The sequence below is a fragment of the Oncorhynchus kisutch genome, linkage group LG30 (assembly GCF_002021735.2).
Source record: "Oncorhynchus kisutch isolate 150728-3 linkage group LG30, Okis_V2, whole genome shotgun sequence".
NCBI classification, from domain to species: domain Eukaryota; kingdom Metazoa; phylum Chordata; class Actinopteri; order Salmoniformes; family Salmonidae; genus Oncorhynchus; species Oncorhynchus kisutch.
This window is the reverse complement of record NC_034203.2, coordinates 39,114,682-39,141,484: the sequence shown is the minus strand read 5'-3', so window position 1 is coordinate 39,141,484 and position 26,803 is coordinate 39,114,682. Positions and strand designations below refer to the sequence as shown.

General features: G+C 42.6%; 2 protein-coding genes and 1 non-coding gene across 6 annotated transcripts in view; all 3 read right to left on the bottom strand.

The window, feature by feature from the left end:
• LOC109875226 (cell adhesion molecule 3) overlaps nt 1-645 on the bottom strand; it is a 106,528-nt gene extending 105,883 nt beyond the window's left edge. For all 4 annotated transcript variants that reach the window (XM_031810499.1, XM_031810500.1, XM_031810497.1 and 1 more), the window contains exon 1: nt 394-645. The gene's annotated coding sequence lies outside the window, so the exon portion shown is untranslated. The remainder of the gene's footprint in view (nt 1-393) is intronic.
• A 2,688-nt stretch (nt 646-3,333) lies between these two features.
• On the bottom strand, nt 3,334-3,407 carry trnar-ucu (transfer RNA arginine (anticodon UCU)). Its single transcript has one exon. It is a non-coding gene; the product is annotated as a tRNA-Arg (tRNA).
• A 3,295-nt stretch (nt 3,408-6,702) lies between these two features.
• Nucleotides 6,703-26,005, bottom strand: LOC109874962 (succinate dehydrogenase cytochrome b560 subunit, mitochondrial-like). Its single transcript, XM_020467043.2, has 6 exons — nt 25,900-26,005; nt 21,919-21,978; nt 12,555-12,656; nt 9,572-9,633; nt 9,025-9,188; nt 6,703-7,526 (listed from the first exon to the last, which is right to left on the bottom strand). Exons 1-6 carry the CDS (start codon nt 25,914-25,916, stop codon nt 7,419-7,421), a joined length of 513 nt encoding a protein of 170 aa, XP_020322632.1. The 5' UTR covers nt 25,917-26,005; the 3' UTR covers nt 6,703-7,418.
• Between the last annotated feature and the right edge of the window lie 798 nt (nt 26,006-26,803).

Sequence of the window (26,803 nt, the reverse complement as noted above, 5' to 3'; positions counted from 1 at the left end):
CTGTGTAATGGTAATCAGAGGGACACCTCGTAGCCTATACGTAGAAATGAAGGCGCACGCCGTTGTAGATTGTAGTAACACGACCAATGATAAAAGCCTTGCATGCAGGAAAGGGAGGGGAGAGATGGCGAGGCATAACGTAGCCTACAGTCCAATAACAAAAAGCATATTCGCACTAAATTATACAACGCGTCTAGTATGGTATTCCCGGGTCAAGATAATGCTTTACCTCCAGCACCTGCCAGTAGCCAGGGCAACTGGGTGAGGCGCACGCAGGAACATTCCAGGACAAGAAAGCATAGTATTTACAACAGTGACAGGTGTCGATCGTTTGTTACAGCCCGGACACAGCCAACAACAATAATATTGTTAGGGACATAACAGTATACACACCGAAATAGGCCTGCCTCTGGATTCTCGATCCTGAACGGATAGGCTATTTGTCGCCGTTGGTTCTGGAAGTGGTCCCTGTATTGCAGGAAAACTGGCGCTTGCTCTGATGCCTCCCTGGATCTGTCTATATTGACTTTTTCCTTCCTTCTTCGGATTGTTGTTTTTCTAGCTGTTCCCTCTCTCTCTCTCCACGGCTACCGTTTACTGCAGCAAAAACAGTCTGTCTAAAAGAAAGGAGGCGGCGTGTGGAGGGGGAGGGAGCGAAGGGGAGGGGACTTTAATACGATTTGGCCCGTACCATTCGGATAAGAGGGCAAGAGCATACTGCCTGTGAGAGGGATATACATGCAGGGCAGATAGAAATAGAGACACTATAAAAAGGTATGTGGACCCCCCTTCAAATCAGTGGATTCGGATATTTCAGCCACACCCGTTGCTGACAGGTGTATAAAATCGACCACAGGCCATGCAATCTCCACAGACAAACAGAGCTGCCGGGTCAATTGTAAGTGCTGTTATTGTGAAGTGGAAACATCTAGGAGCAACAACAGCTCAGCCGCAAAGTGGTCGGCCACACAAGCTCACAGAAGAGGCCTGCCAATGATGTGCTTAAAAATGGTCTGTCTTCTGTTGCAACAATCACTACCGAGTTCCAAACTGCCTCTGGAAGCAACATCAGCACAAATAACTGTTCATCAGGAGCTTCATGAAATGGGTTTCCATGATCGAGCAGCTGCACACAAGCCTAAGATCACCATGTGCGATGCCAAGCATCAGCTGGAGTGTCACCATTGGACCAGTGTCCAATGGAGGAATAATGGCCATGGGCTGTTTTTCGTGGTTCAGGCTATGCCCCTTAGTTCCAGTGAAGGGAAATCTTAATGCTACAGCATACAATGACGTTCTACACGATTCTGTGCTTCCAAATTTGTGGCAACAGCTTGGGGAAGCCCTTTTCCTGTTTCAGCATAGCAATCCCCCGTGCACAAAGTGAGTTCCATACAGAAATGGTTTGTCAAGGTTGGTGAGGAAGACCTTGACTGGCCTGCACAGAGCCCTGACCTCAACCCCATCAAACACCTTTGGGATGAATCGTAAGGCCGACTGCGAGCCAGGCCTAATAGCCCAACATCAGTGCACGACCTCACTATTGCTCTTGTGGCTGAATGGAAGTAAGTCCCCGCAGCAATGTTCCAACATCTAGTGGAAAGCCTTCCCAGAAGAGTGGAGGCTGTTATAGCAGCAAAGAGGGGACCAACTCCATATTAATGCCCATGATTTTGGAATGAGATTTTAGACAATACTTTTGGTCATATAGTGTATATTGGAGAAAGAAAAACTGAGATGTCATATTCATATAGACTGTATCCTATGCCCAAATATGTTATTTGTCATATCATCAAAAAATAATAGGCTAATTGTTTTTTCTGAATTGTTCTTCTTTTATCTAGTTTCTCCATTATTATAGATTTAATAGCCTAGGTAGTGGTAGTAGGCTAGTCCCCAATGCCCATAGATAAGAGTTAGGTCTAGCTTCATTAGTCATGAATCAATGTTTTTCTCTGCTTTCCGTTAGGGAGTAGCCTTTTTGACTGACAGCGCGAGACGTTGTCTTTCTGAGTGGAGTCACAACGCTCAAGGCCCGACAGACTGTACTGGTGGGTGTTCAGTGGAGGAGGGTGGGGTGGGGGGCGTTCAACTCGCGAGGGGATTAAGGATTAGTTTTGCATGCGGATTAGTTCGTGTGTAGAGTCGGACATGGGGTTAAAATGGTGGCTGGCGCGGAGGCACGAAAAGCCCTATCACCATAGGCGACAAGCAGAAGGCAGGAAAAAAATCCATCTTAAACTGGGCGGAGATAGGAGAGGGGATCACCAGACAGCTGAAGTAGCAGCAGGAATGTTTTTTGCTAAATGTAATGCCTCTGTTTAAAATTAAATATAGACACAGGCCTTCTTATGCCTACTCATTCCAGCTTTTATACATCCGTTATAATTCAAATGTGGTTGTTGAATTCGCTGTTAGAGAAGACTGAAATTCAAGGCTCTATATAGCAACAACAAAAAGTCACTGACGGGGTATGAGAGTGCAGGACAGCTCCAGGTGCTGAAAACAGAAGCGCGCCGCCACGAGTTGTCGTTGCGCGCTCTTTCCTGTATGTATCCTCATCAGCAACATACAGTGTCCTATATGTCATTTGGGCTTTTTAGCGATTATGATGACTATTATGATGATGATTTAGACCTAGAATGGTCTACTATTTAATTTGTGTAATTAAAAAACGAAAAAAACATTTGCACACAGGCGCGTGCGTGTGTTTGTAATGAGTCCCATGTTCAATGTGTGTTTTTGTTAATTGTTTTGTAAAATATGGCTTAGACCAAATGTATAATTAAAAGACACTCATTTTTGCCTATAATTAAAATTATCATAATTTTTCACATACTGGTAGTCCGAGAGGGTAGGCCTATAGCCTACATTATATTGACTTGTGGATGAATGTGTGAATGAATTCAGATCACAGGAAAGAAAGGATACGTGGTGGAGGGGAGAGGAGGGTGAATGGAAAGAGATGGGTGTCGGGACTTAACAAAATGTTGAGCTGAAGCTGTAGACTTCCGATGTAAAGTGTTTGATGAGGAGGGTCAGCCTACCGAGTGCAGCATGCATTGTGCATACGTCCCTGATAACGATACCCCGGTGCTGATTGTAAGTGGAATACAATGTGTGGGCGGGAGAAACCCAAAAGCATCTCTGTTATGGAGATTACATGTTTCATTTTAAATAAAAATGGCATTATCTAAGCCGTGTATCCAGCGGATACTAAACATACATTCGAATGGACAGAATTGCTTGTATAATGCAATAAAAAGTATGCTTCAATTGGCCAATTTAGTACATTTATTTTTTCTAAAAAGCAGACCAGCTCCTTAGCAAACCCATCTCTGCCGGGACTCGAACCCGGAGCCTCTGGATTAGAAGTCCAGCGCGCTATTCCATTGCGCCACAGAGACTAAGCCTCACCATTGGATGAAAAGCGTGTTTATATTCTGCCTTTCTAACCGTATTGACCATCCTCATGACATAACGCAGCATCAGGACCACTTGGCTGCTTTTCCCGGACAGACCGATAGGTGCGCATCACTATTCAGCCGCCAAGATGGCAATATCAGTCCCTGTTTGTTTCATCTGAGGGATAAGCGAACGTCTTTGATGTAATCTATAAATCAAATCGAATTGTATTGGTCACATACACAAAATTAGCAATGTTATTGCGGGTGTAGCGAAATGCTTTAGTTCCTATCTCCAACAGTGTAGCAGTATCTAACAATTCACAACAATACACATAAATCTAAAACTAAAATAACGGAATTAAGAAATATATAAATATTAGGATGAGCGATGTCGGAGCGGGATTGACTACAGTACAGTAGAATATATACATAGGAAATGAGTAAAACGGTATGTAAACATTAACGTGACTGGTGTTCCATTATTAAATTGCAGTGATTCCATGTCTATGTACAAAGGGCAGCAGCCTCGACGGTGCAGAGTTGAGTAACCGGGTGGTTGCTGGCTGGTGATGGCTATTTAAGAGTCTGATGGCCTTGAGAATAAGCTGTTTTTCATTCCCTCGGTGCCAGCTTCGATGCACCTGTACTGACCTCGCCTTCTGGATGATAGCGGGGTGGACAGGCCGTGGCTCGGGTGGTTAATGTCCTTAATGATCTTTTGGCCTTCCTGTGACATTGGGTGCTCTAGGTGTCCTGGAGGGCAGGCAGTCTGCCCCCGGTGATAAGTTGGGCAGACCGCACCACCCTCTGGAGAGCCCTGCGGGTGCGGGCAGTGCAGATGCTGTACCAGCCAGTGATACAGCTCAACAGGATGCTCTCAATTGTGCATCTGTAAAGGTTTGTGATGGTCTTACGGGCCAAGCCAAATATCTTCAGGCTCAGAGAAAAATGTATGTGATGCAGACCAACATATGTGCTCTATAAACATGGACCTGTGTTTCTGGCTATCATGTCACATGAACTACATTTTAAACTTTATTTTTTTTATGCCTTTTCCAGAAAAGATGATTACACAAAAAAAATGAAAGAAATTGTCTGAGGATGGTGCTGGATCTGACATGAAAAGGGAACCATTTAATGAAAAAGCTTTTTATTTTAAGGTTAAAACCCAGGTCATGTGACATGATTGCCCAATACAGAGGGCTCCATCTGTAAAATATGATTATAAGTGTATTTTGTAATAATTTAATAACTTCTAAATATCAGAAAAGCATCCGATAAAATGAGCTCTCACTCTTTCAGCAAACTAAACGGTGTCAGGTAGCCTACTCTGTGGTTCTATTGACAATGAAGAAACTATACATTTTCACACACAAAAACATGACAATATACATGATATAAATAGCCTAGGGCTGAGGACTTCAGCTTTTACAGTTGGCCATGTATGATTGGATAAAAAAATGAAGGAATACAAATCAGAGTTCCATCATGCAAATCAGAGTTCCATCATGCAAATCAGTGTTCCATCATGCAAATCAGTGTTCCATCATGCAAATCAGTGTTCCATCATGCAAATCAGAGTTCCATCATGCAAATCAGTGTTCCATCATTTTTTATAATATACTATATTGCACCCATTTAGTGTCCTCCCAGGTGGAAATCAGTTCTTGATTACAAAGGAAGAAAGCGAACAGTCTTCAAGTCCAGATCTGAATTTGCCTTGCAGTATTAGAAAGGACATTTGCAACAATCATACTAAGCAATAACATTGGCAATGTGTGTTCTTCTGAAAATGCACAAATACAAAAGGACAATATAATTAAGTGCACAAAACTGCCCTTTCCATGACGGACTGACCAAATGAACACAGGTGAAAGCTATGATCCCTTATTGATGTCACGTGTTCAATCTGTGTAGATTAAGGGGAGACTGATTAAATGATTTTTAAGCCTCGAGACAATTGAGACATGGCTTGTGTATGTGTGCCATTGAGGGTGAATGGGCAAGACAACATATTGAAGTCCCTTTGAACAGGGTCTGGTAGTAGGTTCCAGACGCACCGGGTTGTGTCAAGAACTGCAACGCTGCTGGGTTGTTCACGCTCAACACTTTCCCATGTGTATCAAGAATTCACCGCCCGAAAGACACTCTGCCAATTTGACACAACTGTGGGGATTGATGCCTTGTAGAGTCCATGTCCCAACAAATTGACCATGTTCTGAGGGGCAAAAGAGGGGCTTGTGCAGCTCAATATCAGGAAGGTGTTCTTAATGTTATGTACACTCAGCATATAAATTATCGTGTTGACCATCTCATTGATAATGTATTTACCAAAGCAGGTTCCGCCCCATGGGACAACATTTCACGGTTACGAAATAATATTGGAACAGTAGGTGGGTCTTTCATTCTGTTACATTCGTCATTGACTGTGCACACACAGGCCCCGCATTCCAAATGGCCACCTATTCCCTATGTAGTGCACTACATTTAACCAAAAGGGAATATGGTACTATTTAAGACACTCGGCACACACACACTAAGGTTGAGGCCCACCATTACGTCACAACATGGTATTCCCTTCAGACTGCAACAAACCAAACATGATTAGGTGCAGAAGGAGCTCCTGTGTGGCTCGGTGGGAGCTGAAGCCTCAGGCAACTTTGTAGCTAGTTCAGAAAACATCAATCGTTTCAAACATAATTGTGCACACATCCAATAACATGCAGGTGTTAATGACCTCGTGGAGTAAAGACTCATATCCACAGTGGAAAATGCTGCACACAAACTGCAGGGAGCCTTCATCAATATTTCAGAAAAAACATAACTCAAGTCACAGACTGCCTTTTTTCTGCCCAAAACGCTGTTGGTGGAGAGAAAACAACGTAATGGACTCGGATGGAGAAAAAAGTTCTCCCGGAGAGGGCTACTGTAGACAGAAATGACTGGAGCTGACACACAAGCGTAAGATCTGACTGGCAAAGTGGCATTACTGGTGATTTGATGCTCCGAGTGATCTACATGAGGATCTATTGCAGATAAATGACATCACAGGAGACAGATGTAGAACACATGAGGTAACTCTTATCCCAAATAGCACCCCCGTTTCCCGACATAGTGCACTACTTTTGAACAGAGCCCAGTGGGCCTTAAGTCAAAAGTAGTGCACTTCATAGGGAGCAGTTTGTGCTGTTGACATCAAATGTAATCATATTCAGATCGATAACAAACCCGGGTGATGTTAGGGTCATCTTTCCATTATTTTGGTTTCATTTCTTCCCATCACACAACACTGTCATTTTGTAGCACCCATTCTGTTTAATTGATTTCACTAATATATTACATGCATTTCACTTGTCATTAAACTTGAGCACAGGCAGCCTGGTCTCATAGACTAGACATAACATAGTACATCTAAATCCGGCACCCTCATATTAGTATGATATGATACGTTTGATATGGTTACAGGTTACTTAAGGCAACAATGAAAGTAGAGTGGTTGAATGGGTGAATAACATGAACATCTAGAAACCCAAAGAATGAATGAATGAATGAATGAGTGTTTGAAACTAATCACGGACAATTTTAGCAACTACTTATGAATTTTTAAAGATATTCCTTTCACCCCTAAATCTACCCAACATTAGCCACAATAAATTAGAATTCTTAACAAATCATATGTTTTGCAAATTTGTAACATATTATACAAATTCCAATTTATAACATACCATGCGAAACATCCACAAATGAATATATACCATAAGAAACATAGCATAACGTAGTAATTGAGTCGCCCGGATTTACATGCATTATGTTACGTCTACCCCGGAGACCATGTTAGCCCATTGACCAGGCTAAACCTGTCCATGATAAAAACCACAAAACATTTCAAGTATTTATACATTTATCCATTCAATTACTGTGTTGGTGACACAAAGACCAGAATATATAATAAACAAAACAACCCCTTCATCCCTCACTATTCTCTCCGCCTCCCTTCCTCCGCCTCGCTGCTCACATGTATGCAATGGCAGCAATGGAGGTCAGTATTGACAGAGCGATGACCACGTAGCCCGAGCGATACACCTCAGGAAGCGTAAATCCCTTACCACTGTCCCAGAACTGAGACAGAAAGAGAGAGAGAGACAGAAAGAGAGAGAGAGAGACAGAAAGGAGAGACAGAAAGAGAGAGAGAAACAGAAAGAGAGAGAGAGACAGAAAGGAGAGACAGAAAGAGAGAGAGAGACAGAAAGAGAGAGAGAGACAGACAGAGAGAGAGAGACAGACAGAGAGACAGACAGAGACAGAGAGACAGACAGAGAGAGAGACAGACAGAGAGAGAGAGACAGAGAGAGACAGACAGACAGAGAGAGACAGACAGACAGAGAGAGAGACAGACAGAGAGCGAGACAGACAGACAGAGAGAGCAAGACAGACAGACAGAGAGAGCAAGACAGACAGACAGAGAGAGCAAGACAGACAGACAGAGAGAGCAAGACAGACAGACAGAGAGAGCAAGACAGACAGAGAGAGAGACAGACAGAGAGCGAGACAGACAGACAGAGAGAGCAAGACAGACAGACAGAGAGAGCAAGACAGACAGAGAGAGAGACAGACAGAGAGCGAGACAGACAGACAGAGAGAGCAAGACAGACAGACAGAGAGAGCAAGACAGACAGACAGAGAGAGCAAGACAGACAGACAGAGAGAGAGAGACAGACAGACAGACAGACAGAGACAGACAGACAGAAAGAGAGAGAGAGACAGAAAGAGAGAGAGAGACAGAAAGAGAGAGAGAGACAGAAAGAGAGAGAGAGACAGAAAGAGAGAGAGAGACAGAAAGAGAGAGAGAGACAGAAAGAGAGAGAGAGACAGAAAGAGAGAGAGAGACAGAAAGAGAGAGAGAGAGAGACAGACAGACAGACAGAGAGAGAGAGACAGACAGACAGACAGAAAGAGACAGACAGACAGAAAGAGAGAGAGAGACAGAAAGAGAGAGAGAGACAGAAAGAGAGAGAGAGACAGAAAGAGAGAGAGAGACAGAAAGAGAGAGAGAGACAGAAAGAGAGAGAGAGACAGAAAGAGAGAGAGAGACAGAAAGAGAGAGAGAGACAGAAAGAGAGAGAGAGACAGAAAGAGAGAGAGAGACAGAAAGAGAGAGAGAGAGACAGACAGAAAGAGAGAGAGAGAGACAGACAGAAAGAGAGAGAGAGAGAGAGACAGACAGAGAGAGACACAGAAAGAGAGAGACACAGAAAGAGAGAGAGAGAGACACAGAAAGAGAGAGACACAGAAAGAGAGAGACACAGAAAGAGAGAGACACAGAAAGAGAGAGACACAGAAAGAGAGAGACACAGAAAGAGAGAGACACAGAAAGAGAGAGACACAGAAAGAGAGAGACACAGAAAGAGAGAGACACAGAAAGAGAGAGACACAGAAAGAGAGAGACACAGAAAGAGAGAGACACAGAAAGAGAGAGACAGAAAGAGAGAGACACAGAAAGAGAGAGAGAGACAGAAAAGGAGGATACATTAAAGGACAGACATCAACAAGGACTAACATAGCACTATATTAGTTTTAAGGCGATGACCTAGTGTTAAGCACTGTGGACTTTACTTACCAGATGGCGGATTCCATTCAAGGTGTGGTAGGACAGAGGGAAGGCAATGCCAAACTTAGCTAGACCGAGTAGAGCAGGGCCAATGGACAGGGAGTGGATTAGGTCAAGGTAGTATGGGTAGCTACCTGGCAACACCAACGCTAAGAGAGCAAACGCCGATATACCTGAAAGACAGAGGACAACATTATGTGTTTAGGACTGTGATCTTGTGGTCTTTTCCATGCAGCGTAGCCTAGTGGTTAGAGCATTGGACTAGTAACCGAAAGGTTGCAAGATTGAATCCCTGACCTGTAAATGTACAAAATCTGTCGTTCTGCCCTGAACAAGGCAGTTAACCCATTGTTCCTAGGCAGTCATTGAAAATAAGAATTTGTTCTTAACCGACTTGCCTAGTTAAATAAAGGTAGATTAAAAAAAATAAGAGGAGTAGGGTGAAGTTGCCACGTAGACGTTGATCTTGGGGTCAGTTTTTGAATTTCCTCCAATAATGGTTCAGGGAAAGGTTGACCCTGGAGTGTGCTGTAAGAGGTTAGTATGTTAATTATACCTCCACTGAGTCCAACTCCCGTGCCTCTGTGTGTGATGGACATCATCATAGGCACCGACCACCTGCAAGACACAGGGTACCATGACAACACACGGCAAGGCACAGGTACAGTATACAAACACAGCATTTGTAGTTCACACTGGATATAAACCCTGTCAATACCTAAAGATAGGTCCCTTGTGTTTTACCTGGTCACGTGACCCAATGGTAATATCTAACCCATCCACTGTTAAAAGCTAAATCAATAAAAGGCTCTTTACATAATTAGTAGGGTTGGAACGGTACACGTATTCCTACCAAACCATTTGGTACAGGGACCTCGGTTTCTGTCTGAACTGTGAGTCCGAATGAATACTTACAAAAATAGTGTATATGGAAGAGGACAACAACAACCACTAGGCCCAAAGGCTACGCCCACACTGTAATCCACTAGGCCCAAAGACTAGGCCCACACTGTAATCCACTACGCCCACACTGTAAACCACTAGGCCCAAAGGCTACGCCCACACTGTAAACCACTAGGCCCAAAGGCTACGCTCACACTAATCCACTAGGACCACACTGTAAACCACTAGGCCCAAAGGCTACGCCCACACTGTAAACCACTAGGCCCAAATGCTACGCCCACACTAAACCACTAGGCCCACACTGTAAACCACTAGGCCCAAAGGCTACGCCCACACTGTAATCCACTAGGCCCAAAGACTAGGCCCACACTGTAATCCACTAGGCCACACACTGTAAACCACTAGGCCCACACTGTAAACCACTAGGCCCAAAGGCTACGCCCACACTGTAAACCACTAGGCCCAAAGGCTACGCTCACGCTAATCCACTAGGCCAACACTGTAAACCACTAGGCCCAAATGCTACGCCCACACTAAACCACTAGGCCCACACTGTAATCCACTAGGCCCACACTGTAAATACTAGGCCCAAAGGCTACGCCCACACTGTAAACCACTAGGCCCACACTGTAATCCACTAGGCCCAATGGCTACGCCCACACTAAACCACTAGGCCAACACTGTAATCCACTAGGCCCACACTGTAAACCACTAGGCCCACACTGTAAACCACTAGGCCCAAATGCTACGCCCACACTAAACCACTAGGCCCACACTGTAAACCACTAGGCCCAAAGGCTACGCCCACACTGTAAACCACTAGGCCCACACTGTAAACCACTAGGCCCACACTGTAATCCACTAGGCCCAAAGGCTACACCCACACTGTAATCCACTAGGCCCACACTGTAATCCACTAGGCCCACACTGTAATCCACTAGGCCCACACTGTAATCCACTAGGCCCACACTGTAATCCACTAGGCCCACACTGTAATCCACTAGGCCCACACTGTAATCCACTAGGCCCACACTGTAATCCACTAGGCCCACACTGTAATCCACTAGGCCCACACTGTAATCCACTAGGCCCACACTGTAATCCACTAGGCCCACACTGTAATCCACTAGGCCCACACTGTAATCCACTAGGCCCACACTGTAATCCACTAGGCCCACACTGTAATCCACTAGGCCCACACTGTAATCCACTAGGCCCACACTGTAATCCACTAGGCCCACACTGTAATCCACTAGGCCCACACTGTAATCCACTAGGCCCACACTGTAATCCACTAGGCCCACACTGTAATCCACTAGGCCCACACTGTAATCCACTAGGCCCACACTGTAATCCACTAGGCCCACACTGTAATCCACTAGGCCCACACTGTAATCCACTAGGCCCACACTGTAATCCACTAGGCCCACACTGTAATCCACTAGGCCCACACTGTAATCCACTAGGCCCACAGGCTACGCCCACACTAATCCACTAGGCCCACATTGTAATCCACTAGGCCCACACTAATCCACTAGGCCTAAATGCTATGCCTACACTGCATTTTATGCCTCGAGTAAATCTGAGCTGAAAAAACATTGTAGGCTATTCCGCTAAAAAATGACTAATTGGCGCATTTCAAACTATGCTTTTGTGAGGCGCAGCTGGGGAACTAGTTCTGTACGATAGCACGTGGTGGGGGTCGATAACCCAGAATTCATTGTTGTTTAAAGCGCCCAGTAGAAGCAAAAATGTATTGAACTTAGTAAGGAATCAACTAAATGTATTGAATTAATTTGGTATGTTCCTTTAGCTTTCTGAAAAAGGCAAGGGTGTGGGAATGCCTCTCTGTGTGTCTACCACTTTGTGTAGCCGTTAGCGATGATGCTAATGACAACAGGCTTCTGGTAGATGAAAAGGCTTCTGAATTTAAAATATTAAACTACAAAGTAGATGACACATACCTGGCAGAATAATATCATGATAAAAGGGTATCTACACCCAAAAATGCCTTACATTTTTTCCCCAGACCTCAGAAATGGTCCCCTGGTGGTTTAAGTGTTGTTGATGTAGAACCCACAATGATGTTATTATATTTTTCAAAAGTGTGATTTTAAGAGATGATTGATTTTGGAGAGTGAAAACCAGGGAAAAAAACAAAAACCTGTGTAAAAAAAATATATAAATAAATAATTGGCCCTACATTATATAGCTCAAGATCCTGGGGTTAGTTTGAAATCTTAATGAACTACATTAACAGTTGGCATTTCATTTCCCCGCTGTACCGAAACAGAACCTTAACCCCCCAAAAAACACAATTCGTACCGAACCCTGGGTTTGGTGAACAATTACACCCATAATAATGAGTTAATTTTCTTGCGAGGAGCGCCTGGTTGTTTTGAGGTTTTAAAAAAAGGTACTTGCTCCCCTGATCCATAAACAATGTCACAAAGCACTGAATCAAAGCTGTGTGTATTGTCTTCCTATTGGAGTGATCTCTGAAACGGCCTGGAGACTATGGAGAGGACAATCAGACGAGCACCCTTTCACAATTTAAATTTGACACAGCCATTGCTGAGGTGCAGTGTGAGAGATTCTTAACTTATTCATTATTATTATGCACATAGCAAACTTACTGGTAGATGGTGATATGTGGCGACATGGGTCGGTTCAATTTGTTGTTTTTGTCCCAGAACTTGTTCATTTCCTCCTTTGCTGTGGTTCCCATTGGAACAGCACTAAAGAAATAGAGAAATTGTATATTTAGATCACTAGAGAAATGCTAGAGAAAACACACACATTCAATTCCAACATAACATGTAATCACATTAAAAGAATAACAGAGACAAGTGGGCAGGCACATACACCAAGGGTTGGAACCGGTTCAGGGAACAGAACCGAAAACAGGAAAATAATCTAATTATTTGAGGAACAGAACCCGAACCAAAGGGGATGTATACTGTTCCAGAACAGAACCCGAACCAAAGGTGATGTATACCGTTCCAGAACAGAACTCGAACCAAAGGATGTATACTGTTCCAGAACAGAACCCGAACCAAAGGGGATGTATACCGTTCCAGAACAGAACCCGAACCAAAGGGGATGTATACTGTTCCAGAACAGAACCCGAACCAAAGGGGATGTATACTGTTCCAGAACAGAACCCGAACCAAAGGGGATGTATACTGTTCCAGAACAGAACCCGAACCAAAGGGGATGTATACTGTTCCAGAACAGAACCCGAACCAAAGGGGATGTATACTGTTCCAGAACAGAACCCGAACCAAAGGGGATGTATACTGTTCCAGAACAGAACCCGAACCAAAGGGGATGTATACTGTTCCAGAACAGAACCCGAACCAAAGGGGATGTATACTGTTCCAGAACAGAACCCGAACCAAAGGGGATGTATACTGTTCCAGAACAGAACCCGAACCAAAGGGGATGTATACTGTTCCAGAACAGAACCCGAACCAAAGGGGATGTATACTGTTCCAGAACAGAACCCGAACCAAAGGGGATGTATACTGTTCCAGAACAGAACCCGAACCAAAGGGGATGTATACTGTTCCAGAACAGAACCCGAACCAAAGGGGATGTATACTGTTCCAGAACAGAACCCGAACCAAAGGGGATGTATACTGTTCCAGAACAGAACCCGAACCAAAGGGGATGTATACTGTTCCAGAACAGAACCCGAACCAAAGGGGATGTATACTGTTCCAGAACAGAACCCGAACCAAAGGGGATGTATACTGTTCCAGAACAGAACCCGAACCAAAGGATGTATACTGTTCCAGAACAGAACCCGAACCAAAGGGGATGTATACTGTTCCAGAACAGAACCCGAACCAAAGGGGATGTATACTGTTCCAGAACAGAACCCAAACCAAAGGGGATGTATACTGTTCCAGAACAGAACCTTCATTTTAAAAGCATGGGAAACCGTTATACAGTCCAGGCATTTTTTTTCCAGTCCCATAAAAATCACAATACATTTGCCTATGCAAAGCCCTCCCTCTGTCACTCAGAAACGTATTCCTGCCCCCCCTCCCTCTGTCACTCGGAAACGTATTCCTGCCCCCCCTCCCTCTCTGAAGCATAGGTTACTGTAGCCTACTGACGATGTTACAAGCGTAATTCAGAAATTAGGGAGATGTTTAATTAGAGAAGAATGGATTGACTTTTTCCAATGTTAGTTAAGGATACTACAGTGATCACGTTTCACATTGGATTCATTAACTACAAAAAGGTAAGAACTGTTTTTAAGCAATGGTGAAGATCTAACAAGACGCATCTGCATAGCATCCTCCAACTTCGGGAAAATGTTGAGGCATTTTGACACGGTTTACCAGTTCGATAATAATTGGAAGTTAATACAGCTCTTATCGCCCAAAACAAAAGACGCCAAATATTGCAAAGCCTCAGAAGAGGCAGGGAAAAGCACCCCCTTCTGACAGCCCTTCTTCGGCCTCGGAGGATGATTGCTCGGAAGTAGCACCAGCATGGTTCAGAAAGGGTATAAGGAAAAGGAGACACTATGAACGCCTCATAAAGATGGATTCCCAAGTCTCCCTCCTTGCTCGCACCCACTGGAAAGCGAGAGGACCCATCTACGGAGGCAGCTGCCTGGCCCGGTTGCACCCAGGGCATTACATTTCTATGGTACCAGGACACAGTCTGCATCCTCTCAGCTGCCAGAGCCAAGGAAGAGTACGGAGATGCCAGAATAATGATCATTCTGGATCTTTCTCCCACACAACACAAGATGATGGCTTTCTCCCCACTAAAGAGGATTCATATAGTAACCAAAAAAGTGTTTAACAAAATCAAAATATATTTTATATTTGAGATTCTTCAAAGTAGCCACCCTTTGCCTTGATGACAGCTTTACAGACTCTTGGCATTCTCTCAGCCAGCTTCATGAGGAATGCTTTTCCAACCATCTTGAAGGAGACCCCACATATTCTGAGCACTTGTCTGCTTATCCTTCACTCTGCAGTCCAACGTCCAACTCACCCCAAACCATCTCAATTGGGTTGAGGTTGGGTGATTGTGGAGGCCAGGTCATCTGATGCAGCACTCTCCTTTGGTCAAATAGCCCTTACACAGCCTGGAGGTCAAATCAAATGTTATTGGTCACATACACATGGTTAGCAGATGTTAATGCAAGTTTTGCGAAATGCTTGTGGCATTGTTTAAAGTGGCTAGTGATACATTTTTTGCATCCATTTATACATTATTGAAATGGCTGGAGTTGAGTCAGTATGTTGGCAGCAGTCACTCTATGTTAGTGGTGGTTGTTTAACAGTCTGATGGCCTTGAGATAGAAGCTGTTTTTCAGTCTCTCGGTCCCAGCTTTGATGCACCTGTACTGACCTCGTCTTCTGGATGATAGCGGGGTGAACAGGCAGTGGCTCGGGTGGTAGTTGTCCTTGATGATCTTTATGGCCTTCCTGTGACATCGAGTGCTGTAGGTGTCCTGGAGGGCAGGTAGTTTGCCCTCGGTGATGCGTTGTGCAGACCTCACTACCCTCTGGAGAGCCTTACGGTTGTGGGCGGAGCAGTTGCCGGACCAGGCGGTGATACAGCCCGACAGGATGCTCTCAATTGTGCATCTGTAAGGTTTGTGAGTGCTTTTGGTGACAAGCCAAATTTCTTCAGCCTCCTGAGGTTGAAGAGGCGCAGCTGCGCCTTCTTCACAACGCTGTCTGTGTGGACCAATTCAGTTTACCCGTGATGTGTACGCCGAAGAACTTAAAACTTACTACCCTCTCCACTACTGTCCCGTCATTGTGGATAGGGGGGTGCTCCCTCTGCTGTTTCCTGAAGTCCACAATCATCTCCTTTGTTTTGTTGACGTTGAGTGTGAGGTTATTTTCCTGACACCACACTCCGAGTGCCCTCACCTCCTCCCTGTAGGCCGTCTCGTCGTTGTTGGTAATCAAGCCTACCACTGTAGTGTCGTCTACAAACTTGATGATTGAATTGACTTGATGATGGCCACGCAGTCATGGGTGAACAGGGAGTACAGGAGAGGGCTAAGAACACACCCTCGTGTGTTGTGAGTCATTGTCCTGTTGAAAAACAAATTATAGTCCCACTAAGGGCAAACCAGATGATGGGATGGCAAATCTCTGCAGTGTCACCAGCAAAGCTCCCCCACACCATCTCCGTCATGGTGGGAACCACACATGCCGTGATCATCCATTCACCTACTCTGCATCTCACAAAGGGTAAGGGTAACAAAACATGTCTGCAGCATTGACGGTCCCCAAGAACAGTGGCCTCCATCATTCTTAAATGGAAGAAGTTTGGAAGCACCAAGACACTTCCTAGAGCTGGCCACCAGGCCAAACTGACCAATCGGTGGAGAAGGGCCTTGGTCAGGGAGGTGACCAAGAACCCGGTAGTCACTGACAGAGCACCCAGAGTTCCTCTGTGGAGATGGGAGAACCTTGCAGAAGGACAACCATGTATGCAGCACTCCACCAATCAGGCCTTTAGGGTAGAGTGGTGAGATGGAAGCCACTCTTCAGTAAAAAGGCACATGACAGCCCACTTGGAGTTTGCCAAAAGGCACCTAAAGGACTCAGACCATGAGAAACAAGATCCTCTGGTCTGATGAAACCAAGATTAAACTCTTTGGCCTGAATGCCAAGTGTAAAGTCTGGCGGAAACCTGGCACCATCCCTACAGTGAAGCATGGTGGTGGGAGCATCATGCATTGGGAATGTTTTTTCAGCGTCAGGGAGACTAGTCAGGATCGAGGCAAAGATGAACGGAGCAAAGTACAGAGAGATCCTTGATGAAAACCTGCTCCAGAGCGCTAAGGACCACAGACTGGGGTGAAGGTTCACCTTCCATCAGAACAACAACCCTAAGCACACAGCGAAGATGCACTAGTCTTTAAGATATCTGTACCTGCTATGCATAGCATCACCCGAATTAGGTTCATTGTAAATTACACATATATTGTAAAAAGTCCATTGACTGTTCCCTGTAACATGAAAATGTTTTCAGTCACAAAATAAATGTAGAATTAAAGCGACAAACATCGTCAACAATAACGACCGGACTATTTAGCCCCACTTGAGCATGTAAAAAAAACTAACAAAAACAGGATGTGTTTACGGTCACCAGCCGCACACTCAAAATGTCAACCAATCGGCATTCCCCAAGGCTCCCTTGAAACCAGTGCCGCGCGGTGTCAAAAGTGATAACCAAAAACGCACAGGAAAAAAGACAAGCTAGAACCTTTACCAGACGATAACTTTCATCCCTCAACAATGAAATGGGGACAATTAGTGAATCATCACCATCATCCTGAGTTCACAACCAAAAAGGTTAAAAGAACACTCCTTTTACTTCCCTGTCCATAACAGTTAGTCTAGAATCGACTTCTCTCTTATTCCTGCAGGCAAGGAAAGTTTAACTACTGGGTGTAAAGTATTTACCAAGATCTATATCAGATCATTCTGCCCTGCTGGCTTCATTACCAATCAGTAAAACACAGCCACCCTCAAGGTGGTGGAGGTTTGGCACATATTTACTAAATAATCCCACACATTTGTAAGATTTCTGAACACTCATATCAACATATCTTTTTAGCACCAATAACAACTCTGCGCACCCCCCCCCTAATTTTATGGGAAGCTGTTGTTGCATATCTGAGGGGGCTAATCATTTTGTTTACCTTATACGTAAGACATACAAGGCTAAAAGTAGATTTGTTGGAGAAAGACATTTCTTGAATATGAACATAGTTCCTAAATGAGACATTTGAGTCTAATGTTTGTATAGTTGAGTCATCAAAGAGATTGGAATACAACACCCTGACGACCCACAAAGCAGAAAACGTTTTTAGGAGAACAAAACAAAACTACTACAAACATGGAGATAAAGCAGGGAAGTTGCTTGCTCGGCAGATAAGGAGAGAGGAAGCTATTAGAGTTATTGGCTCTATTAAGCTGCCCAATAACAGTTGTTCAGGGTCCTGAGGAAATGAATCTAGCCTATAGGGAGTTTTATGAAAACATTGTACAGGTCTAAAGTGGATGCCCCTGCCACAATGCATGAGTTTTTTGAACAAACTCAATTGACATGCTTTAACTGATGAGGAGAGAGAGTACTTGGAGAAAGAGATCACATCTGAGGAAATGGGGGAAACCATTTTCAACACTGCAGGGGGATTTCCTATTGAATTCTATAGACCATTTTAACAAACTAATTATACCTCTTTGCAATATATTTAACCTTGCCACAGAGGCAGAAAAGCTCCCAGATGCACTTGAACAAGCACTGATCACAGTTTTGTTAAAACCTGGGAAAGATTCTCTGCTTTGTGGGTCATATAGACCAATATCTCATTGAACACTTCATATAAGATTCTTGCAACAACAAAAAAATCATAGCTCTTAAGACTAGATAAGGTTCTTCCTGACTTGGTTGATAGGGAACAAACAGGCTTTGTAAGAAACCGATCATCTCCTGATAATATCAGTATTTAACATTATGCATTATGTAGAGAATGACCAAGAAACATTAAGAAGCAGAAAAAGCTTTTGACTACATAAACAGGTTGTTCCGTTCTGAAGTTTTACAGAGGATGAATAGTGGACCTCAGTATGTCGGGTCTGATTAGATTACTGTACAAAGGTCCGGTAGCTCAGATCCTGACGAATGGAAACAGTTCTCTCTATCACGTGGCACAAGACAGGGTTGTCCCGCTAGACCGCTTTTTCTTTGGCTATAGAGCCACTGGCAGAAGCTTTCAGATCTCATCCAATCATAGTGCTCATTTGGGTGGGCGTGAACATCTGGTCTCACTATATGCTGATGACATTCTGCTTTACCTCACCAAATCAGAACTCTCACTCCGGGCTTTAGTTGACATCCTGAAAGAATATGGGACCTTTTCAGGATATTAAATAAAAAATATTGAAGAGTATAATCATGTCTTTTAACAGGGCAGCTATGCAGAACCACATTTTAAACCAGCCATTTTCTTTGGAGAGTTCAGAAAATGACATATCAGGGATAGCAAATTCCTTCTGAAATTATTAAGACATGTCAACTGAACTATACTCCACTTCTCAAAAAGATTAGAGAAGAATTAGATAGATGGCAGGTCAATTGTGTAAAGATGAATATATTACCACAATTCTTGTACCTTTTCAAAACCTAATCCTTTCCCATTGCCAATGTTTTTTTCAAACAACTTAACAGGAAGGTCTCTTCATTTCTGTGGAAAGGGATCCCCCCCTAGCATGAAACACACACCTTTATTCAAACCATACTCAGGAGGGCTTACTTTACCTGACTTCCTGTTGTATTACTGGGCATCTCAGCTAAAGGCTGTATTGGTATGGCAAGATACAACAAGTTCACCCTCTTGGAGACAGGAAGAGCGTCTTTACCCGGTTTCATTGGCATCTATACCTTATATTAGCCCCACCTTAAGCTTTGCCAGGTCTCATAAACAACCGTTTAATTAAAAACACTAAATATATTGATTGAAGTCTGTAAACAGAGGGGCATCGATCTATATATGAATAAACACCTTTCTATAAGAACCCCATCTTACCCAAACCCCTGAGACATGGTATTAAACGTTCTTGGTTCAACAAAGGAATTAACACATTTGGTCATCTGTATAGAGAATGTGAACTACAATCCTTTCAACAACTGGCATTTCATTTTCAGTTTCCTCAAAGTCATTTCTTTAAGTACCTACAGGTTGGGCATTATGTTGCCACTCAACAGGGAGGTAAGGATTCAGTCCATGAGTAAATCTAGACCTGATAAACTGTGGCTGGAAAGGAAAGAGGTAAAAGGTTTCATTTGTTACATGTACTCTGGTCTCCAAGCTCTGTCGGGGAACGATGAAGCGGCATGATGACCGTGGTCTCATTGTTGAGGATGAGAAATGGGTTGAGTTCTTTTTAGATGCTCAGCATCTTTCATTTAAAACAAGGCTCAAGTTGATGCAATTCAATATTTTACATTAGGGTCTACTTTACACCAGAGATTAAGATTCATTCTAAATATTCAACATGTTTCCCCAAGGTGTAAAACAGGAATGGGCACACTGATGCATATGTTTCTGTCCTGCACTGAACGAGTCAATTATTGGAAAGACATTATTCCGATCTTATCACAGGTCACTAATATGACAGTACCACTAGATCCTTCCCTTCACTCTTCTTTGAGAGGAATCTGTTCAACCAGTTAATATTGGTAGCAAAACCAGATTAGTTTCATCAGCAGTCAATACAGCCAATAATTGCACAGCTTTTATATGGGAAAAGTGACACTCTGTCAAGGAGCTAAAATAACTTCCTATATTCCATCTGAAAAAAATAACATACAATTATGATGCAATAACCCCTGTGAATTGACTGATGTCTGGGGGGACTTTCAGCAGTTCGAGTCGTCACTTTAGCTGCCTCATTCTCTTAATGTATCATTTGTTTTTGCATTGAATAATATATTTTCTAGCATTGGATGTGAAGGTCATTCTGTTTTGTTTTATTGTTGTTAATAATTGAAGCAAAAACCGGATGAGGGGAGGTGTTCATGTGTTGGGGAAGGAAGGCTTTGGCACGAAGTGCTCCCATTTATCCTGCTATTTTATGAACGTGGGAGGAATAACAGGGAATTATCTGTGACCTATTTTGTTGATTGTTAAATAGTTTTTTTTTTTAAGGAAATAAATATATTGTAATAAAAAATATAGTGCTGCTCTACAAGCGTGTTAGCCAGAGAACATTAAACCAACTCGGAAGTTCAAAGATATTCAAAGTTCCTCTATAGAAGCCACTCCTCTGTAGGTATAACTCTGTGGGCCTAATTCAGATAATGCATGCCACAAGGTGCTCAGCTCTTCAAGGCAAGCATCCTCACCCTCAAAATGTCAGTTGCATCTCACACCCTACACTGTGACCGTCAGCACACTGTGTGTTTGTCTTTCATTGTGATTAAACCATGCTGTTACGGCAAAATACAATTTGCTCTTAACGACTTTCCTAAACAAATTAAAGTGCTTACCCACCCCACACCATGCTGCTCTATCTGCCCTGATTGGTGTAGTAATTTAATGTCATGTAAATACACTACCATTCAAAAGTGTGCGGTCACTTAGAAATGTCCTTGTTTTTGAAAGAAAAGCACATTTTTTGTCCATTAAAATAACATCAAATTGATCAGAAATACAGTGTAGACATTGTTAATGTTGTAAATGACTATTGTAGCTGGAAACGGCTGATTTTGATTGATGGAATATCCACAGTTGTACAGAGGCCCATTATCAGCAATCATCACTCGTGTGTTCCAATGGCACGTTGTGTTAGCTAATCCAAGTTTATCATTTTAAAAGGCTAATTGGTCATTAGAAAATCCTTTTGCAATTATGTTAGCACAGCTGATAACTGTTGTCCTGAACAATGAAGCAATAAAACTGGCCTTCTTTAGACTAGTTGACTATCTGGAGCATCAGCATTTGTGGGTTCGATTACAGGCTCAAAATGGCCAGAAACAAATAACTTTCTTCTGAATCTCATCAGTCTATTCTTGCTCTGAGAAATGAAGGCTATTCCATTGCCAAGAAACTAAAGATCTCGTACAACGCTGTGTACTACTCCCTTCACAGAACAGCTCAAACTGGCTCTAACCATTATTTATAACCTTGTCAACGTCTTGACTATATTTCGTAATTCATTTCATGTATGTTTTCATGGATAACAAGGAAATGTCTAAGTGACCCCAAACTTTTGAACAGTAGAGTATATTTTTAAAAGGAAGGGAAAGGAATGATGTAAAGCAGTATTTTGGGGGGGGGGGGGTTTCAGAAGTTTATTTTGTTGGTCAGAACAGTGCAACAGAAGGGGAAAAAATAATTATTCTGTTCAGAACGAAACGATTGGAAAATAATTTCAGTTACAACACCTGACACTGACACACACACACACACACACACACACACACACAAAATCTACTCACTGTCTGTAGAAAACGCCAAACTGAGGGCGGGACAAGCAAGTGCCCTGTCGGGCTAGTGTCCTGTGAGAGAGATCAAACAACATACATTTCGTAATGTTAGTAAAAACATGGTTTAGTATAAACAACAAAGTCTGTTTCACTGAGCCACTTCCTATTTCCTCAGAGGAGATTAGAGACCACACTTCTAACTCCCAGCTCGATAATGGTGGAACCATGTTGAGCTAAAGGAGAAATAATAACACACAAGCAAATCAGTTCAACATTATCAAGGATGTTCATGTTCAAACTAGAGCTCTGCTACCCGACTCAGGGTCTGTTTTTCAATAACTAGGGCAGGGCCCGTTTTTCCATCAATAACTAGGGGCAGGGCCTGTTTTTCCATCAATAACTAGGGCAGGGTCTGTTGTTCCATCAATAACTAGGGCAGGGCCCGTTTTTCCATCAATAACTAGGGCAGGGCCTGTTTTTCCATCAATAACTAGGGCAGGGCCTGTTTTTCCATCAATAACTAGGGCAGGGCCTGTTTTTCCATCAATAACTAGGGCAGGGCCTGTTTTTCCATCAATAACTAGGGCAGGGCCTGTTTTTCCATCAATAACTAGGGCAGGGCCTGTTTTTCCATCAATAACTAGGGCAGGGCCTGTTTTTCCATCAATAACTAGGGCAGGGCCTGTTTTTCCATCAATAACTAGGGCAGGGCCTGTTTTTCCATCAATAACTAGGGCAGGGCCTGTTTTTCCATCAGTTACTTGGGTAGGGCAGGGCTCTGGTATCACCAAATTGATCACTAATATTTAAAAGCTGAGCCATTTTTCTCGTGCTCTGCTACGCAGTACAGTCATATGACTAAGATAAGAGATGGACCTCGGTCAAATATAAGACAGGAGAGATGATTTCACTTAGTCTAAATTAAGAGTGATGAAAAGTTGCTAATAGCTCTCTAATGTCTGGTCATTGAGAAGAGCAGCCCAAGTGCAGTCGTTAGTGTAGGTACTCACAGACCGAGCTGCCATGGACAGAGAAGAGCAGCACATTCCTTTACTAACGGAGGAAGTTAGTCAAGGTTTGAAATAATTACGGTATGTTTTTGTCAAATACTATATTGGTTTGGGCTTAGTCAATTTGCAGTGTACAAATTATTTTTAATTGATTTCCGGGCCCCCAACTAACCCCTGAAGAAAGACATTGTCCAGCAGCTGAAGGTAGTTGGGTACTCATGCTCTAAAACGTTAACACGCATCGCCTGTGGCACGGTTATGGAAACATAAGGAACGTGTCTTCCATATCAGCGGAATTGTTTACATTTATTACTACACACATTTATAGGGTCAGTGGTCGCGTTGGCTTTCAGAAATCCGAATTATCAAAATGCAGACCATCAAATAAAATAAAAATCACCTGCGTATTATATTGAAAGTCAGTGTTTTTTTTTTCTTCAATAGAGTGTGATGGGGAAAGAACTATAGTTTTTCCAAACACAAAATACAGTTGTGCAACACATTCGGCAGAAAATAGTTTATCATATGACAACAGAAGTGCAACGCTATTTGGCTAGCGGTCACACAAGTAAATTAGCTTCCAATGAAAAAGCAAGGTATTTTTTGCAAAAACAATGCATGGTCATCATATTTCTAATGTTTATCATAGAAAGAATGTAGCCAGTTACATCATTTAATCTTGCAACCGGAGAAAAACTACATAGGAGGAAAGTACCGGAGAAAAGTAGCTTAAACAAAGAGGAAGAGGTAAAGCGAGAGGCATAACTTAGACAGGCCAAAACATGTCTTCTCCAGCAGGTGTCATTTACATAAAAATAATTTGCTCACAGAGCGAGGTTTTGTATGGCGGTCAATAAGAGTGTGTCGAATTTGGTTAACAAAAAATGTCAGCTTATTTGCTACGTGTGGCTTATTTGATCGCGTATACATTTTCGTAATGATTAGATTAGGCAACTGAGAAATACACGTTATATCGGAGTTGTACCTGTGGGTCTGCTCTCTCATTCGCCAGAATGGCCCCAACCTGATCTTGCCTCCTCCCTACTGCCTTCCATTTTTTAAAGACATGTATTTTAGGTTCCGGAGAGGCCACTTCAGTATCCGGTCCATATAACGGATAATCTGTTGCTACACATCAGTCGGAACGCTGTCTGTCAAGAGCAAAGATATTTCATCTGACTTGAAAAGTGCAAATGAAGCACGAAATTAGTACTTTTACATTCATGATTTGGAACGAACCCCGCCTGACTGAAGCCGAGCAGAATTTACAATTAGAATAATTTTAGATGTAACGTTACGTGTACAAAACGCAGCAAGATGGTAAACGTAGAAAAGCTTTCATTTTCTGCTTGAAAAGTGCTCAATTCTGCGTTAACACACCCCCAGAGGGTGAGGGTTATTGTCTACACAGCCATATTTCCATGTTACAGCGATTGTTTACAGGAAGCAGGCGGAAGAGAGAGGCTTACCTGTGATAATTAGCTATGAGTCCCCAAACACCTGTGTATAAATGGAAGACTGACGCCACAAACGTGTTGTCACTGAAAAATACTATCGGCTGCAACTGGAGTATGTTTTGGCTGCCAGACCCAATTCAGCTCTAAACAGAACATCTAAGGTTCTTGGAATAGAAAGAGTAACATTAAGCTCAATTTAACCTTTTTATTTTTTATTATTATGTCTCACTAATATGAAAGATTAGGTCCTTATGCTTCCAAAACCGCAAGTGACATGTATTAATGTTCAGATTGAACTTCAGGTCTCTTAACTAAACTCACATTTACAGAAGTTCAGACACACCTACTCATTCAAGGGTTTTTCTTTATTTTGACTTTACATTGTAGAATGATAGTGAAAACATAAACTACGAAATATTACTTTCAAGAAATGTTAGATTCTTCAAAGTAGCCACCCTTTGCCTTGACAGCTTTGCACACTCCTGGCATTCTCTCAACCAGCTTCACCTGGAATGCTTTTCCAACAATCTTGAAGGAGTTCCCACATATGCTGAGCACTTGTTGGCTGCTTTTCTTTCACTCTGCAGTCCAACTCATCTCTTAAAGTAATGATTGACTGTCGTTAACTTTTTTTAAATTAACTTTTAACAAGGCACACCTGTTAACTGAAATGCATTCCAGGTGACTACCTCATGTAGCTGGTTGAGAGAATGCCAAGAGTGTGCAAAGCTGTCATCAAGGCAAAGGGTGGCTACTTTGAAAAATGTCAAATATAAAATATATTTAGATTTGTTCAACACTTTACTACATGATTCCATATGTATTATTTCACAGATTTGGATGTCCACTATTATTCTACAATGTAGAAAATAGTAAAAAATAAAAAATAAAGACTTGAATGAGTAGGCGTGTCCAAACTTTTGACTGGTACTGTACGTGTAATGTAATGGAACCGAGTTTCATTATCAATGGCTTTGCTCCTAACACCTGTGTGTAACTTTAGAATGTGATATAAAAGTAAAGGGCTTTGTTCAAGAACCGTATCACAATTGTGATTTAATTGACGTTTAGATGGAGTACTTGGCTGTCGGGGCGTCTAACGCTACCTCTAAAAATAACATACAATGTCCTTGGACATTAAGGACTAAAGATAGGCTCCTTAAGAGTCACTTACATATTGTGTTAGCTAGCTAGGATACCACATAAATAATCTAGCTAACTAGTTATATACATGAAACTTGGAAGCATTGCTTCCATAAGAATGTAAAGCTCATTGTAGCGTTCATAATTATCAAAATAACTTGGTGTAAATCTAAAATATGTTGTCACAGGAGGAGCTAGCTAACTAAGCATGCTAACGTTAGCATGTGTAGCAAGCAACGATGTTATGACGACAGTAGGGTGAAGCAAGCTCTCTGGCTAAATAAATCTATTTGAACACCACTCTAAGACAAATTAATACACATACGAAATGTAAACATCAATAAACTGTCTCAATGTTAGATAAAGCACAGCTAACTACTGACCTTAGAAGCAACGCCATTGTTTCTTTAACAGCTGAAACAGGATATGGCGTAAACGGATGTTATTATATTTTTCCTGGCGGTCCGATTAATGCTAGACGGGATGCTTGGGACAGCCATACCAAAGCCTAACGACCTAACCATGACCTTGACCCTGACCCTTAACATTAACCTCGACCCTTACCCATTTAAAATGTAAATTTCAATCGGGGGTATGTACGTCCCAAGGATCCCGGATATCAAATAACCTGACGGTCCCCGTGAGAAGGTCAGAATGGAAGGTCAAAAGGCCCAAGGAAAAACATGATATACACCAAAGATTATTTTTTACATTGAAAAAAATGAAAAACATGTCCTCAATTATTGCGGGCAAGCGAGATCAGGTGGGACCATTCTAGCCAATCAGAGGGCAGATATGCACGTGAACAACAGACATACATAGTTTATCTCAAAGTTCCGGAATGCCAAGTGCATCCACTTATATCAGTACATTTGTTAACAGCCTAAACATTTCAAAATATCTATTAGATCAAATAAGCTTCGTGTAATTCGACACTCTTTCATAGACCTCCATACAAAAAAAAAGGGTTTATCTCATGGGAACAAATTTTGGGCTGAGTAAATCCTTTTTTCAAAACTTGTTGAGATTTCCCTGAACCCTGCAGCTGTTAGAAGGATTATTTTTGCCAGATTGCAACCATTTTAGGTTTATACACCCCACCCATGGTCGATAATCATAAGGTTAAATTATCCCAATAATGAACTAAAGGAGACTGACATTACTCCTTATAGTCCAAGGATCTTACCTGTTCTGTTAAGAGGTGAATTGGCTCTGAAAGTCAAAACAGCTAAATAGTTCATCTAAATGTGAATTGATTCTAAAGATTTTTTTATTTTTTTAAATATC

Bases quoted from the DNA above. Each gene is read 5' to 3' on its own strand.
- LOC109874962 (XM_020467043.2), bottom strand. The intron at 9,634-12,554 runs GTAAGTTTGCTA...TGTGTCTTGCAG, and splicing joins CCACATATCACCATCTACCA to GTGGTCGGTGCCTATGATGA. The intron at 9,189-9,571 runs GTATAATTAACA...TCTGTCTTTCAG, and splicing joins GGGAGTTGGACTCAGTGGAG to GTATATCGGCGTTTGCTCTC.